The following is a 16,552-nucleotide window of genomic DNA, read 5'->3' as shown; positions in this document are numbered from 1 at the left end:
CATGAGAAACTATTTTCTATCTGTTTGGCCATTATACTGTTAATAGGATCCTCTATAACAGTGGTTCCCAAAATTGGTCCTCAACTACCCCTGACCTACACATTACAAGTGTATCCTTCCTTCTAAACATATAAATGAATGGGTGATTAAGAGAGGCTTCTGCAGGATTTGATGGCTGCAGAGGAAGTCATGTAATTATTTGAATCAGGTGTGCTGGAAAATAGACACATTTTCCAGCACAAACATGTAGAAGTACACAAACTGAAACATTGTTACATTCGCCTTCACATTTTGTGCTCACAAACCAGAAGATACATTGGGAACAAATAAGATAATTACTCCACATTCTGTGCTTTACAGAAGTATTCTTTCTTACTTTATAGTAACAATATTGCTGCACTTTCCACTGCTTGTGTTTTGGACTTTGTCTCCACCAGCTTTGCACATCCGGAAGCAGAGATTCTTGCACATTCAGTCCATCACAGGGTGACACACAGACACACAATGGTCAAATAACCATGCAGACACAGAACTATACCTAAGCAAGAGAGACCAATTAGCATAATAGTGATGATTTTGGAAGAAGGAAGTTAGAGCACTCACAGGAAACCCACACAGGGAGGGAACATGCAAACCCCACACAGAAGAGACCCCAGGCTAGGATTCAAACCTGGGGTCTTCCTGCTGCAAGGTAACAGTGCTACCAAAACTGTGAAGCCCTGGTCCATAGTCTATTACATAACATTTTAATAAAATTGAATTTTGTTTGTGTTTTTAGAGGCGATCTCAAGAATTTCAGCTGTCTCTAACTCCTGATAGTACCAGGAGTCCACTGTACATCTTATTATCATTATTTTTATGGTTAACACATCTTGCTTGGTAAAGGCATATTTGATGACTGCAATGATTCTTACTAGATAAAAATGATGTGAAGTGAAACTAGATTACGCTCTAAAAGTTAGTTTTGGAGAGTATAGAATATCAACCATTTAATTTTCTTTCTTTCTTTCATCAGCCATTTTATAGTTGGCAAATGTAACATTAAATTATTCAATTCTAACAACAGTTTATAGTAATAATTCATTTGCAGTGTTGGGTGAACAGTGAGGTTGATATGTTTAATGGACTCCATAATGAAGGCATATAAACTGACCAAAACTTGGAAATTGTAACAAGATTTACAATTAAGAAAGTTTCTGTACTCCAGTAAGAATTTTAGGGTTAAATTTCACTTTTAAGTCGTTTAGCGACAGAGCTGATGAAGCTTTAGAGCTGAGGATGAAACAGAAAATATCGATGACTGATATAAAACCCTTATGTCATGACACATTTTTCTGCCATATCATCAAGCTCTACGCTGATGCTAAGCTAAGCTAGCTAAACCTTGTGCCCCTGAAGCGTTCCTTGTCACTGAACAGCAGATCTTCACTGTAGTTGTAAGGATATGTACCATGCCATCTTGTTGGAAAAGATTTTAAAAATGTATACATAGCTATTTCAGTAACATTTTATACTTTAATCACAAACTATGTATGTATATTTTCTTATGTAAGATAAGTAATGAAATGAGCAATATTATATCAAATATAAGCAAGAATTTAAGTAATTTATTTGACTAAGTACATAAGGTATTTAAATTAAGTGTCTTTTAGCTTTCAAGGGTGTACTCAAGTACTCAAAAAAACTGATTCAAATAAAGCCAGGCAGAATGTTCAAATTAATTCAATTAAATTCAAACTGCTTGTTTTGTCAGTGCAGTGTACATTTACAAAAAAAAATATATTTCTGATATTAACACACACACACACACACAAAAACAATAAAATAGGGATATGTACGAAATTATAATGGAATAAAAAACAAAACTCAAAGCTTTCAGATACAGCCACTATTTTGGGATTTCGGGTTCAACATTTTGGAGGTTCATCAAGGACGAGTGAACTAATGTGGGAGGCATTACTTTCAATCTGTGCATCCCACACTGGGACTGATATCAATTATTTACCGCTAAATGATACTCCCAACACACTGCAAACATTTTGTTGTTGCTCTGACCCACGCAAACTGCATAATTATACAACCATGGCCGTTTTTGAAGTGTATAAGGGCTTATTACCGATGTTATTGGAAGAACCGCAGGACTGCAGCACTGGACAGCCCGTCACATTTGGGAGCGCATGTCCCGGTGATCTCCGGGTAACATGACGTGACCGGAGGAAGCGCGGAGAGTTAGGAGCAAAGCCAGAAACCGAACCCAGCTTTTCAAGTTTTCACCTTAGCCCGGGCTGGCAGAGATTCCTCTACCTTCCAGGCCTTCAGTGCTTTCGGTCAGTTTCTCTCTCCCCGTGTTTTCCTGACGCAAGTATCCGGGAGGAGGAGAATCAGGCAGGGCAGAGAAAAAGTTACCCTGCCGCCGGCCGAAACAATTCAGGAAACAGGAGCAGGGAAAACCCTGAGACTTTGTATTGAAATAGGAAACACTTTACGAAAGTAAAAAAAAAAAAAAAAAAAAAAAAAAAAACCGGGTTTTTAAAAACATAATCCTCCGGGGACTTTGACTGGGTTTGGACTGCTGTACTCAACAGTATCGCCATTTATCGAAATCTCTCAATGGTGCGACTAATTTAAAGCGATTCCCATTTCTGTTGTGATTTAAGGAGAGCGCCAAACTATCCGCATTAGACATACACAACCGCTTACGCAGGGTTACACCATTTCTTTCAGCGAGTCTAATAATGAGCATACACCTGCAAAGTCAGTGAGGGGGAGGGCGACAGAAATGGTTTCTGTGCTTGTTATTTCCACATCATCTTGACTAGTTAAAACAGGCAGTGAGGACAGGGCCCAACATAAACAAACCACACCGACCTGCTCGTGTTCCTGCCGCAGGAGACTATTGTTCCGCTTGTATGTGGTAATCCAGGCAACACACTGGGACTGGAGCCACTGCGACAAGTTCCTCCAACTACTTTGCTGTAAAAAAAAAAAAATAAAAAAAATCCCCAAACTAATCGTTCCCCCGTCCGGTAATTCCTAGCCCAGCGTCGGTCGACGTGTGGCAGCGTCCCGTGCCCCGACAAAGTGCATCGTTAATCAGTAATAAACCATAATTCAGGTCAAACTTTGGCTGATATTCAGTGCCGTCCCGTCCGGTGATGATCAGTCATATCGCTGCTGCTGTGTGGATCCCAAGTGGAAGCAGTGGCGTGATCCCGGAAAACACCGCAAGGGGTTTGCGTGTGCCTGCGTGTGTGTGTGTGTGTGTGTTTAAGGGAGAGTGTATTAGACCCTTTCACATCCACCCCCAATTCTATCCCCTCTGTCTTAAAAAAGTAGAATCAGATGGAATAATTTGAGGGGCAACATCACCAGGGGAAATTAGCCTTCATTATCCAAACTGGTCTGTATTTAAATGTGCACCGCTGAGAAAATTCGAGTAAATAATGCATGGCAATTATGGAAATTAAATACTATGATCCAAAACTCGTTAGCTGGCGTTGGTAATAAATAGACAGCAGCTGTCACCTTTCGTCTGCCCCATTAAAAACCAACTCAAAAGATTTTAAACTTTTGATTGTTTCCCTTCTGTGTTGATGGTGCACATATGGTATGAATATTTTACATATTTACGGTATACTTTGAGCAAGTTGAATGTTTCCATTCTTTTTTGAAATTGGGTTCATACACCTGCAATGTGTCGATTGCAACATTTCCTTATTGCTGCTTTTGTGAAAGAAATAATCTTTATGAGTATTACCCGGCAGCCGACATATACGTCGGCTATCACAAATGACACAGCACAGTTGGGAGTCTCTGACATGTGTTTTTGTCGCCACCTTGCGGCTAAATAAGAGAAATGTGTTGTGTTTGCATTATTAGATATCTAGAATCAAAAGGTTAAATCTGTCTTCATGATTATATAATAATCATTATTATCATCAATAATGATGTATATTTTTCTTAAACTATTAATATATTTTATTTAATTTCTTCGTCCAGGCTGGGGTCTGCAACCTGCAGCTCCTTAGACGCAAGTGGCTCCTTAGACCTTTCTCAATGACTCTTTATAACTTTGGATAAAAATGATAAACGACTGACAATTGTTTTTAAATATATATAGATGACAAATAGTGGTTTTAGCAGCTTTCCCACAACAGAATGACAAGTACCACATGTTTACACAAATTTTTCTTGACATGTTGAATCCATATGCCTTTTGCTCACACATATCGGCATCCTATGGAATAAAAACGTTCCAATCCTCTTTTTCCTAAAGTTTTGTGTTTTTCTTATTGAAGAAACAAAAATAAGATGGTGACTCTTTTAAAAATCACAGCACATTTCCTACGTTAGATATATTTTAGAAAAAAAAATTATACGTTGTCTTTTTTCAAATAGTCAGGTATAACGTTTGTGGCTCTGATTGGCGTTCATTTAGCTGCACTGAGAGCAAAAATAGCTTTTTAGTTTATACAAGTTGCAGACCTCAGAGCATTCCACAGAATCACTTAACAAATTGGTACGTGCGTTTCAGAATTCTGCGAACACACTTTTTAAACTTAAAAAAAATCATCCAACAATGCTTTCCTTCTTCTAAAATGTTAAATTTAGAGGAAATATCATTTAAACATACCTTGATATTGGGCACTGCCCGGTAGAGGTCGCTAACACTTTACAGGAGCTCATGAACAACGAATATCGCGGACTATCTTGTTGTTAGGCAGGTTGTCAGGGGCAGCGCAGCTGTCAGTTAGCTAGAACGGGATTAGGAGCTTTTATATAATGACGACACATGTATTTATTAAAGAAAACGATTGTCACTGCACTTGGTTATTCAATCGATGCTGTCCTGATTCGTCGGGTAACAGTAGCAGACACAATAGTGTCGTTTTTTCTTGAAAAAAACCAAACAAAAAAAAACAGAAGTTTGCAATGGGGCTAACTCTGTAGCTAGCTGAACAGCCCAAGTATGCTAATGTAAATAGCTAGCTAGCATTTTACAAGGTAGCTCAAGCTTGGCTGGTTTGTGTTTTTACTTTACACTGTAAACACTTTAAAATAATATCTAACCGTGTGTTGTAAATGATGGACGAAGCTCAAGAAGATTTATTGGAACACGAAGACATCAGCCAGAAGCCGTTGTCACCACCTTACAATATTCCTCGTCTTCGATCTACTCGGCTGCACATACAGAGAAGCAATGTTTGCTCTCGGGCTTATTTCGTGGTGGTCATGGTCTTCTTCCATGTTTACATCTTGAATGTCATCGCCCTACTACTCTACGTGCACTACAACAACGGCCCCGGGGATTTAGTAAGTGGAGACGGGGCGTCCCCTGCTCCAGTCATCAACACGGACAGGCGCTTGCCCCAACCTGCTCCATCAGGGAGAGAGTTACATGTGGAGGAATACAGTCAGAGTTTCAGCCTACATCGTATGGAGGGGATACGAGTAAGATCTTTGGTGTAATTTATAAGAACTTAAATGTCCTTATTTGATTCTTCGCAACACTGATCACAAATGTAATATGAGACAGTACTGCTCGAGAGTGAGTATTTTATACAGTAAGTACTTACAAGAGAACTGCTAAATCATTTGCAGAGTTCAATGGTAGTAGTAATGTTATTTTTCCCAATGGAAAATTATTTTGCAGCATGTCCATATATCAAGCAACATATAGATTACACATAAATAGAAAAAAAATAGCCCATATTGTTTTGCAGATGCAGTTCCTCACTATTTCTACATTAAAACTATGTTCTGTGCCTCTCCAGGTTGGACATGTTCAACATGTGTCTGTAGTACCGGACAGAACACACGAGATGAGAACACTCAGTCTGAAACCTTTGCTGTTTGGTAAGTAAATTGTAATACTTGAATGAGACCTGCCATCTGTGGAAAAACTCGGTTGCATTATGTGTTGCTATTTATTCACAAAGAGTGGTTCACATTCTTTGATTTGAAAACATCAACTGTCCTGCAGCCACTTGAGGCGTCTGCAACATTAGCAAGATGTACCTGATATAACCAGTTTGACAGAACGCCTAGAAACCCTGTATGAGAGGGTACCTTGAGTGTACATGGCAGCTATGAAACACACTATGAATGCTTTTCAAAGAAAAAAGGAATTTCCCCCAAATAACAACAAAGTAGAACAGAAAATAATTAAATGTGCCACTTTTGTAGATCCCTAAACAGGTTTTTAAGAAAAGTTGTTCTATCTTTAGTACTCAGAAGGCAGTGACCATCCAGATTATAATAGACATGACTGCTGTTAGGCTCAGAAAAAAAAAAATATGTGGAAGTTACATTTCAGATGAAACTGCATTTCCCCATAAGTAAACCTGACGTTTTTAGAAATATGGTTTATTTTGTTCAAAATGATGAAACAAAGTTAAAGTGACAGAAACGATGCTGCAATATTTATTTAACAAAATGTAGTCAAATAACACACTGGATGCATTTTTTCATAATTCAACAACAACCTTCAGAAATATAAAAAGAATGAAACGGATAGAATTTTTGCTTCACCATTATTAATTAGAAAATACAATAAGCAGATTTAGATAGAAAGAAAACTCAAAAAGGAAATGAATTAGAAATATATAAACCAGCAACATTAAGTTCAAGTTTAGAAACACAGTATTTACATTTTATTTTCTATCATTTTCCCATCATCTTTTATGCTCAGCTGTCGTAGTGACAGTTTCTCAATCCTGAATGTGCCGTAACTATCATTTTTCAGTTCTAACCTGCTTTGAATTCCTTTTAAAAAGTCGGACAAATATTTAAAGCTGCAGCTTTATGGCAAGCTTCTAAACTATCCGCCCTGCTCGGTTGATCTCACACTCAGAATGTTTTAAGATTCTGCAAGTTGTTAGTTCCTGCACCTGTGACTTTTCCACTTGCGCACAGCTGCAGTGAGGCTTCTGTCTTCTCTTTGCCAAGCGTAAGCCTTATTGACCACCAGGCGTTCCCCCTGGACTGTCCCGGTTACTAGGAAGGTGCCGCCTCGTGGATGCTGTCGGGTCATGTTCCGAACGCATGTGGCATCTCTCTCTAGCCACAGTTCAATGCGTGAGCGAATCTGCCCACCTAGTAGAGACCCACGCTTTAAGACGTCCAGCTTGGCAGCCAAGGAGAACTGAGATAGACTTACTGGACTATACCTAAGCCTTGTCAGACGCAGCTTCACAACTGGGAGGATAATAGATGAACAGAGATGCAATATTGACTTCTGTTTTCAATAAAAGAAGTGGAGTGTTTTTGTTGGACGAGACATGTCGGCACTCACCAAAATCACTCCTACAGAAGTTCTCCAGTGTCTCTTTTGGGGAGGAGGCCTCCTCCAGCTCACAGTCCCGACAGCTTGCCTGAGGCACTGAAACCGTTAAACCACCAATTGAATAATTGGTTTAATGAACTCGACTCAATCACACGTGTGCGGTCGCTCACCTCCGCGCGCCCCCGTGTAAGCAGTTGCGTTGGTGATGGAGGAGATGCACACGAGGTGGTCTGCAGGATACTGGTCACACCGCAGGATTTCAGGCCAGGGGTAGCCGTAGCAACTCATGATTGGCGCACAGCTGCCCTGCACAGATTCACACAAACTTCTGCAGGGGGAGATAAACCTGTCAAAGACGGCATGGAGAGGGAAATGGACAGCAGTGATTAGAAGAAAGGTTTTAAATAGATTTAGGAATACACACCACCCAGCTAAAATATGCTAATGTGATAAAAAAAAAGGAGACGATTGTCCTGTGATTAACTAAACTTTCTGTGTGAAACCACAGCATTTTTTTCTGAGATTAGCACCAATTATCATCATTTCTAAATTGTGTTATCTGTTGATGACCCTGTCGGTGTCGGTTGAAAAAAGTGTTCTTTCTCCAGCTTTGTTTTCCCTCTAGAAACTCTTATTCTAAGGTGCGATTTGCTGCATTGATAATGGCTCTAAGAAATGACGAAAATAAGAACGCCACAGTCTTTTGAGTCAGGTTTTTTATTTTTTTGACACATTCTATTCTACTTTGTGGAAACAAAACATACCTGTCTAGGCAGATCGGAGCAAAAAGAGAGCAGAGGAAAATGCGAGCGTCTGGATGGCACTCTCTGGCCAACAGTGGCAACCAGCTGGCGCTCTGCTGGACAGCCTCAGCTGGGGAATCATGGCCTAGGAGGTTCGGGATCCGCATGGTGTCATAGCCAATGTTGTGGCACAAGGCCATGGTGGAAGGGATTGGCACACATCGAGAAGAGAAGCGGGGATCCCACAGTTTACCGTCGCTTATTAAGTGTGTGGATCTGAAGTTAGACGGAGCACCATGCTCTCCCCACGCTTCTCCATCTTCTGCTGCCGCTGCGATTTCTTCCTTTGAAGAAGGAGAATCTCCAAATACATCTTCTTTCCTGCTGTCCACACTTGTCAGGTCTCGGCCCTTGTCCTTAAACACAGATTGAAGTGCGTCTTCTGTCCTGATATGTCCGTCCAGCTGTGCTTGACCTCTGCGTACACTCACCGGTTTGCTGGACCCAGCAAGTATGAGGAGAAGGAGCAAAGAAGCTAACTGGGAGAACATTGTCGTCAGAAAGTTAAAACGGGGGCGGGGAATCAAGAAGTGACGATGATCTCTTGGTTAAAGTGGAGGGGATGTTGTCAGAATGGATGTATTTATAGTGGGTGGTGAACAGATTTGCATAGAAGCAGAAAAGGGGAGGTGTAGAGTGCTGTAGGAGGTAGGGACGGGGTGCCAGGAGAGAGGTGCATTAATTTATTGAGTAAATTTAATATTGTCAGATTTGAGGTTTTGTAAGGTGATGTTTTTATAAACAACTTTTAAATTGATCTTGTCTATTTTTCTTCTTCTTTTCTTTACACTTTAAATCAAGGGCCACATTCAGTCTTTGGTAGAGAATTTCCTTTACTCTTTCTATAGGCACCTAGCTTTGACTCAGGACTGCAGAGAAGATTTCTAATCTGAATAAGTTCATGTAACTCTGTACGCTGAATGATTAAAATGCCGGTAATATTGGAGACAATGATTTCCTCAGAGCCCGAGGTAATTATTGACCAAGTTAACAACAACTGAACTCTGTATGGGCAGCTCTACATGTGTGAGCATGTGCAGAGGATATAAACAAAATGTCCCACTGCGTCGCCATGGCCTGATTCCTGCTCTGACAAGCAGGTCACTTCCTTTCCGGGGGAGAAAGACAGACAGCCATGGGGGGGAGAAGAGGAAGCCTCGGTCCCTCTTCATTCATATCAGTTGTCCAGATTAATGAGGCTTGACTGGACAATGGGGATTAACCAAGGGTACAGTATAAAAGATACGGTTGCCAAACAAGGCTTGTACTGTACAAGCAACCAACCTGCCGGAAGCTCTTTATCCGAAGGGTCACGGCAGGAAGACACAGATGGACTGCAGCAGAGAAAAGACAAATTATTAAACAGTACATCATAACTACGTGCATTTAGTAACAATATGCATGTTTAAGACTCGACTGCCAATCAATCTAGAGAAGATTTTGGAAATTAGAACAGATGGAAAAAATGTTTTGGCCTTTATTGTGCCTTCATTCAATACAATGAATGAAGGCAAAATGAGAACGAGCATAGCAGATTCAGATTGTGTTCCTGCATTATGGTAATTGATTTTAGCATTTTCTACTTCCTTGACACCGGTACTTCCTTTCTCTATGTTGCCACTCATTAAAGCTGCCTGAGGGACAGGCTATACCACAAGTGGCTCAATGTAGACAGACCGAGGGGAATAACCTGCACTCGTTAGATGCACAGTTCATTTACTCCTTAAACCTTAAAGGAGGACCTTCATGTAAATATTCTGAAATAGTCTGATATTTACTATACCTTCCTACCTTTTGTTTTTGTTTTTTGTTGTTTTTTGTTTTGTTTTTTTTGCAGTAAGTGCCAAAATAAAACTTTAGAGATATAAACATATGGCATAAACTGCTTTAGTCAGACCAGACTATAGCAATTGTAGCAAAAGGTGAGGAGGTAAATGCAAACGAGTGGCACATTTTCAGCATTTAAGTTGCAAAGAAGTTTGAAACCATGTGTTTTCCCCTCCATCTGCACTACTTTATGTTGGTCTTTCACATCAAATTTGTAGTGTGTGTGCGCGTGTGTGCCTGTGTTGCCTGATACCATTTATTGATGTGTTTTCATGTTTTTTTCTGCAGAGATTCCTGGTTTCCTATCGGAGGAGGAGTGCCGTGTGGTGGTACAGCTGGCCCAGCTCAAAGGTCTGATGGACAGCCAGGCAGCAACACCTAGCCAAGATCAAACACAGTTAAACCAGCCACTGCTTTCTCTGAGCACGGAAGAGGTCTTCAGTCTGTTGGACCTGAACCAAGACGGGTTTCTTCAGAAGCAGGAGGTATCCGCAGGATAACAGCGCACATTTCTAAAATGGAAATTATGAATTGTAAATTTATGATTTTGCCTTTTTTTTTGCAAAAAGACACATGATTTTGTTTCCCTTCTAGATTGTGAGTCATTCTCGTTCTCGAGATGGGACGTGGTTAAGCCCTGATAACTTACGGCAAATACTGACTGGCCTGGAAGCCTCTCCAACAGGTTAGTCCTTCTGTAATTCATATGCATATTTCTAAGTGCTCTGGGTGATAGTAGAGAAAAAGTTGGATTTCTATGCAAAATGGAAAGGTCTGGAATTTCATAGAAGAATGTTTCATGTCTGGATAATTATGGGGAAAGAAGATAAGTGCTAATAAGTGAACATTTATTTCCAGATTTTCTTGTTTTTCCACTCATCCACTCTCTTAGTGTGTTTTTTTTGTTTCCACTTCAAAACTTGACCTGATTTTTTTTTTTGCGTGTTTTTGTTTCAGCTTTAAAAAATATTGAGAAGTGAGATATTTTACTCTGAAAAATATGCAGTTTTGTTGTAAAAATATGTAGAAACCTTCAAAACTTAATGTTGATTCAATTTTAGAACTTCAGTTGGCCTTTGTCTAGGTGCATGATAGGATCTCTGAATACATTTTCAGGATTCTTGAAATTAGTCTGTGTGTGTGTGTGTGCGTGTGTGTGTGTGTGTGTGCGTGTGTGTGTGCGTGCGTGTGCGCGTGTGCGTGTGTGTGTGTGTGTGTGTGTGGTCCCTGCTTTTGTTCTGGTAAAGACACTGTAAATAGCTGACTTGTGGCTGCGGTTGCGTGCAAGTGTTTGTGAATGTTAAGGCAGGAAGAGGGGTGACACCATTTTGACCCGATACCATTGTGCCATGCCAGGCGTTCTCCACATCCGGAAGGGCCTCGTCCTATCTCATTAAAACCCGATTGTCTGCCAGGCCTTTCTCTTAATTTTCCCCCGGATACCATGTATTCCCCAGCTGCCTTGTCCTCTAGTCACCTCTGCTCTGGCACCCCAGAGCTATTGTTGCGACTGGGACACGGGTCTCCCAGGGGAACTCAGGACAATTTTAGCTGAAGAATAAGCATATGGCTGAACAAAGAAAAAATTACTAAAAACCAGGTCCCAGAAAGGGTTTTCACTAAACAGGAATTCAGGAATTCATTCCACTGAACTGGAATCACAACCCTGCATACTGGAAGACTCTTTTAATGAGACCTCAACTTTTCTATGTGCCTTGCAGGAATACTGACGCTCGGAGAGTTTCGGCGCATTTATGATGTGTCCCAGCGTCCACGGCAACAGCGAAGCGGGAGCCTGCACAGTCACTTTAAGCAGAGAAACAGACATACATGGCTCTTTCAGGGGCTGGGATCTCACCGTGTTCTGCAAACCCTCAGGAAAAGGTCCCTACCCGTACACACTTCCCCCATTTTGTTTCACACATACAGCTTGTATTAAAGTGGAGCACTTTTCTTTTGTTTCCTCCTGTCTCCTACTCAGAGTAATCGCTCTGACTCGTCTGCCCTCTGCACTTCTGGAACTAAGTGAGCCACTGCAGGTCTCCCGCTACGAGCACGGAGACTTCACCAACGCTCACTACGATAGCAGCTCGTCTCAGTCAGAGACCACGTGTGCACACACACGGCTGGCAGGAAACACGTCTGCTCTCACAGAGGTCTCCTGCAGGTATGCAGCTTCTCGTACACTACTTCCTTTTCACGTTCTGTTTGCGTCTCAGTTCTGGATTTGCTCTTTGACTTTCAAAATGTTGCTATTTCTGCAAACGGAGGCACTAAGAAATCGGTGCTCCTTTTCTTCTGTTTTATTTGTTTGCTTGTTTCTCTTCAGGTATTTGACGGTGTTATTTTATCTCAGCTCTGTTGAGGACGGTGGTGAAAGTACCTTTCCTGTGGCGGACAATCGTACTTACAATGAGCAGGTGAATTTGGATTTGTGTACATCCGTTTGTATGAAGCATTTTTATGGAATGCAGCCAAGCTTAGACACCTCAAGTTTATTGATTACGTGTATTTTAGGCTTTGGTCCAGGATGGAGTTGATTTGACGGACACTCAACAGGCTTGTGGCAAAGGGAACCTGAGACTGACCCCAACTGCTGGAACAGCTCTCCTCTGGTATAATCATCTCTCTGATGGCAGAGGTAAAAAAAAAAAAACTTTTGTTATATACATAATCTTAACAGTGTGATCATTAACCCATGTTGCTCATATTTAGACCTGAATCAAAGTAGATCCAAATATGAGCATCTTTTTTAATTTCTAGTATCTATGTTGGTGGTTATATAAACCAAAAAGTTTGAGTAAACCGTCTTGGCTGCTGTTTCCTCCGTGTTTCTCCAGGTTGGATGGGCGAGTTAGACGAGTATTCCCTGCATGGTGATTGTCCAGTCAAGCGAGGAGTAAAGTGGGTGGCCAACAGCTGGGTGAATGTGGACCCTGATCACCAGCAGCAGGCTCGCTACCAGAGACTAGTTGCTCAAAGGCATCAAGCCAAGTCTGGTATGGATGAGCACTACCAGTCTCTGTCACACAGCGACCTCCACCTGGATCTATAGCCAGGCTGTGAAACAAACATGACACCAAAACATTGCTTTGGAAATGGAGTCATTCCGTCTAGTGAGGTCTGACTGACATTTACACAACATCAGATGACGAGGAGGACTTTGCAAAAGTAAGGAGCAGCCCGCATTATTTTATAGATGTGGCTAAAAAGGACCCAGACGTTGAGGTAATTTTAAAATTACAGCATTTGTACACTAAAAAGTCAGTCCCAAAGAGCTGAAAACTTACATAACACTGAGATCAGCTGCTACATAATGCATATGTGTTCCAGTTTTCTATGCCTTTGCTCAATTTGTTTCTATTTCCTAAAGCTGTGATCAGCAGACGCTAATCATCTGCTTTAAGTCATATCATAATCCTCGTTTCTTCATCACTTGGCCAGTTTCTTCAGATTGTTTTAAAGCCACAACATACTAAGTGAGGTTATGCAATAATTTAGCCAAGATCAGTTTTTGTTAGATTTTTATTTTTTTTTACTTTTAACAGCAAAAGACAGTTTATTATTGGTTCTCAGTCAAATTGTTTGTGTAGGCGCAGCACTAGATTTAGTATGAATCATTTGTTCTTTAATGATTCATAGGTTAATGTGTATGGATTACCGAGCTGAAAAGACATTCCTTTGACACATTTTAAGTATAAAAATTTAACAGAAATATATTTAAATTAGTTATTGTTAAAGAGTTGTGAAAATCTCAAGACCACTTCAGTTTCATATAAGCAGGTCGGGCCTTTAAGTGCAAAATTTAAGTGATAAAGGCAGGCTCCAGACTTTTGCATTGTTCTTTGTCGAGATGATAATTGCACATAACAGCATCACAATATCTCTTTTCATAAAATATTATGATTTCAATATTGATGGGGCCAATTCCCTAGAATTTAATTTATAATTTATAAGAAACATTATCCAGAAATTTAAGAGTGTAAATGTTTCAAACCTAAACCGCACCTTAACGATATATAACCGATATAGAGCGATAGCTATTTCTAAACAAAATGAGGAGAGATGCAAAAACATGCAGTCAAATATAAGAGCTAAGCCAGCTAGTGTGCATTTTGTTTTGGTTTGTGAGGCTTCTGCCCCTGCTTCAGGTTATTCTTATTTATTTTCTTATTTATTGCTTTGAAAGTGAAGCCTTTTGTTAGAAGTTAACACAATGTTCATCTGTGAATGTGTTTCCTGAGGGAAAATGTTTCTCAGATCTTTTCTTTTAGCTCTGTTCTTCATATCTATGTCCAGAGTTACTGATCTGTTGCACTGAAGTGTTATTTAATAAGACTTTGTCGTCATCCTGTGAAACCAAGAGTCAGGATTAAAATGGGCTGGACAGAATAATACACAGACAGTCCTTCAGGTAAAAGACAAATGTACGTCTTTGATATGTTTTGCTGAGTGTTTTTTTTCCCCCACACACAAATAATATATTTATTGTCTCAGACTATTTATTTATTTATTACCACAAATTAGTAATTTTATTTAAAGACATGGGTATTTATAAATGGTTGACATTGCACCCAATCTGTAAGTGTGCACATTGTACTTGTGTGTGTTGAGATGTTAACTGTATAAAGCTGTGTTTTATTAATGGTGTTTGAGCGTTTTTTTTTTGTTTTTTTTTGTTTTTTTTTGTTTTTTTTTGTGATGATGAAGATCCACATTTTGGCCACTAGATGTCATCCATCATCAAGTATGTCCCACGAATCTGAGACAAAGATTAAAACCCACAATTAATACAATTTAAAGTCACTCTTTTAATTAACCTCTGTTATACAGACATATATTTGCATAAGACCTTTCCTACAATACAACTCAAAAATTATGTTTCAATCTCATGAGCTGGGACAGTTGATTCTTAAAATTGTTAATGTCATTAATACATTATAAATGTTAAAAAGTTAAATCTGAAATTGGACGGCACCTGTTTTTGTACAATCATATGATAGTCCCTCAAATTAACAGTAGAATACTTGGGACTGCGACTATCAATTAAGTTTGTCAGCAATAAGTCAAAATGGTTATCACACTTGACAAACATTATTAACTATCATTACATTGGTTTTAGATCATTATTTTTGTCCCTTGCAACATTTATAACTCAAACCCTTTCACTGATCATTTAGGCTTCTAAAATGGAGGTGAAGACTGGAATTGGTCTCCATCCTAAACTTTGATGATACAGGCAGTCTCAGTAAAATAAGGCATCACTGAAAAGTTGATGGATTTTAATTCAAATAATAGAGTGAAGCTTGCATATAAATCAGTTATACATTGATATATTTTGTTTACATGTTTGTAAATTTTGACAGCAAGTGAAAACCAAAAATATTGTGAAAAATAATAGATGCTATTTAAAGCAAAGGCAAAAATATGTTTTTATTAATCAAATGTTAATTAATATCCAAATTATGACCTACAAAGTCCAGTGCAGAACTGCAATAAGGAGGGCATCACAGAAAATGTGATTGCTCAAAACATTTCCTGGATGCTGGGTCCAAAAATGTGAATGGGAAGTTGAGTGAAACAAAAACTTGCAGAAAATGTCAACAATAACTGCAGCCTTGGGAAAGTTGTATAACAAACCATGTCAAAGATATGAGAGACATTCTAAAAGTACAGCGTATGGAGTCAGTGCATCAAGACTTACCACACACGCACGTATCCATGGGCTTTAACTGTCACACTCATGAATCACATGCCAGAAGCCTCTTACCCAGGCTAAGAAAAAGAATGACAGGACTGTTGCTCAGAAGCCCTATTTTCTAATGAAAATAAGAAATCAGGGCAGCACAGTAAGGAGGAGGAGGAAAAGTGAAGGACAGAATTCAAGTTGTTGGGGAGCCATATCACATTCTGCTGTTGGTCCAGTATGTTCCAAAAACAGAGCTGCCATCTACCATGAAATCTTAGTACACTTGATGCTTCCCTCTGCTGACAAGCTTTATGAATATACTGATTCAATTTTCCAGTCGAACTTGGCACATGATGTAAGAGTGTAGTGGAGGAATTTTGATCCACTGTCTCCAGGAGAATTGTGTTAATTGAGACTCATTAGATTGCTTTTGATCATGAATCATGATCATATTTAAAGTCCTTCCACAGCATTTCAGTTGGAGTTAAGTCCAGACTGACTCAGTCAATACAAAAGACTGATTTGAGAGGTTTTGTTAGATGCTCAGAGGCAGGCATATTGCCTCTGAATGGTTCAGCTTATTATCTTGCTGCAAAACCCAACTGTATACTTGAGCTTATGGCAACAAACTGATAACTTAGGGATTTTCTGCTTAAGAGCATAATTTATGTAATCAATTATGACAAGTATTTCAGGTATTGACGCAGCAAAGAATCCCCAGATCATAGCAATAGAATCACATCTTCCTGTTAGTATAATGTTCTTCCTTCTGTTAGTTTTATGCCAGATGTAATGGGATTGACACCTTCCAAAGAGTTACACTTTTTTTTTTTTTACCACTCTTTCTCAAATATTTTCTAAAACACTGAATGTGTAATACACAAATATCTGGAGGAAAACATTAAAAATGACGTCAGCATTCCTTCTTCCAACATTTATGTAAGAATA

General features: G+C 39.6%; 3 protein-coding genes across 8 annotated transcripts in view; 1 reads left to right on the top strand and 2 right to left on the bottom strand.

Moving 5' to 3' along the window:
- The window catches only part of LOC106949196 (cyclin-dependent kinase 17-like), a 52,025-nt gene extending 47,309 nt beyond the window's left edge, over window positions 1-4,716 (bottom strand). For 5 of the 6 annotated variants that reach the window (XM_015035310.1, XM_015035312.1, XM_015035311.1 and 2 more), the window contains exon 1: window positions 4,634-4,716. In XM_015035310.1, the coding sequence (XP_014890796.1) occupies window positions 4,634-4,686 (53 nt within the window). In that variant the 5' untranslated portion in view covers window positions 4,687-4,716. Of the gene's footprint in view, window positions 1-2,868; window positions 3,089-4,633 lie in introns of those variants that run through there. The other variant, XM_015035317.1, reaches the window with a different exon arrangement.
- A 344-nt stretch (window positions 4,717-5,060) lies between these two features.
- On the top strand, window positions 5,061-14,560 carry LOC106949197 (transmembrane prolyl 4-hydroxylase-like). The gene is made up of 9 exons (XM_015035318.1): window positions 5,061-5,451; window positions 5,775-5,856; window positions 10,204-10,400; window positions 10,510-10,600; window positions 11,637-11,799; window positions 11,897-12,082; window positions 12,245-12,335; window positions 12,433-12,556; window positions 12,756-14,560. Exons 1-9 carry the CDS (start codon window positions 5,083-5,085, stop codon window positions 12,968-12,970), a joined length of 1,518 nt encoding a protein of 505 aa, XP_014890804.1. The 5' UTR covers window positions 5,061-5,082; the 3' UTR covers window positions 12,971-14,560.
- LOC106949198 (secreted frizzled-related protein 5) lies at window positions 5,880-9,823 on the bottom strand. Its single transcript, XM_015035319.1, has 4 exons — window positions 8,050-9,823; window positions 7,456-7,631; window positions 7,295-7,381; window positions 5,880-7,197 (listed from the first exon to the last, which is right to left on the bottom strand). The coding sequence occupies exons 1-4, from the start codon at window positions 8,577-8,579 to the stop codon at window positions 6,878-6,880; spliced, it is 1,113 nt and encodes a 370-aa protein (XP_014890805.1). The 5' UTR covers window positions 8,580-9,823; the 3' UTR covers window positions 5,880-6,877.
- Window positions 14,561-16,552: the final 1,992 nt, after the last annotated feature.

Source organism: Poecilia latipinna, unplaced genomic scaffold (assembly GCF_001443285.1).
Source record: "Poecilia latipinna isolate Pla-1442-1.1 unplaced genomic scaffold, P_latipinna-1.0 Scaffold330, whole genome shotgun sequence".
NCBI lineage: Eukaryota > Metazoa > Chordata > Actinopteri > Cyprinodontiformes > Poeciliidae > Poecilia > Poecilia latipinna.
Note: the sequence above shows the minus strand (reverse complement) of the source record. Positions and strands in the feature narration are given on the sequence as shown.

Excerpts from the sequence above, each read along its gene's own strand:
- LOC106949198 (XM_015035319.1), bottom strand. The coding sequence starts at position 8,579 with ATGTTCTCCCAGTTAGCTTCTTTGCTCCTTCTCCTCATACTTGCTGGG. Across the intron at positions 7,632-8,049 it reads GCTCCGATCTGCCTAGACAG|GTTTATCTCCCCCTGCAGAA; the intron begins GTATGTTTTGTT and ends CGTCTTTGACAG. Across the intron at positions 7,198-7,294 it reads CTTCTGTAGGAGTGATTTTG|TTGTGAAGCTGCGTCTGACA; the intron begins GTGAGTGCCGAC and ends TTATCCTCCCAG.
- LOC106949197 (XM_015035318.1), top strand. The coding sequence starts at position 5,083 with ATGATGGACGAAGCTCAAGAAGATTTATTGGAACACGAAGACATCAGC. Across the intron at positions 10,401-10,509 it reads GGTTTCTTCAGAAGCAGGAG|ATTGTGAGTCATTCTCGTTC; the intron begins GTATCCGCAGGA and ends TTTCCCTTCTAG. Across the intron at positions 12,083-12,244 it reads CTCACAGAGGTCTCCTGCAG|GTATTTGACGGTGTTATTTT; the intron begins GTATGCAGCTTC and ends GTTTCTCTTCAG.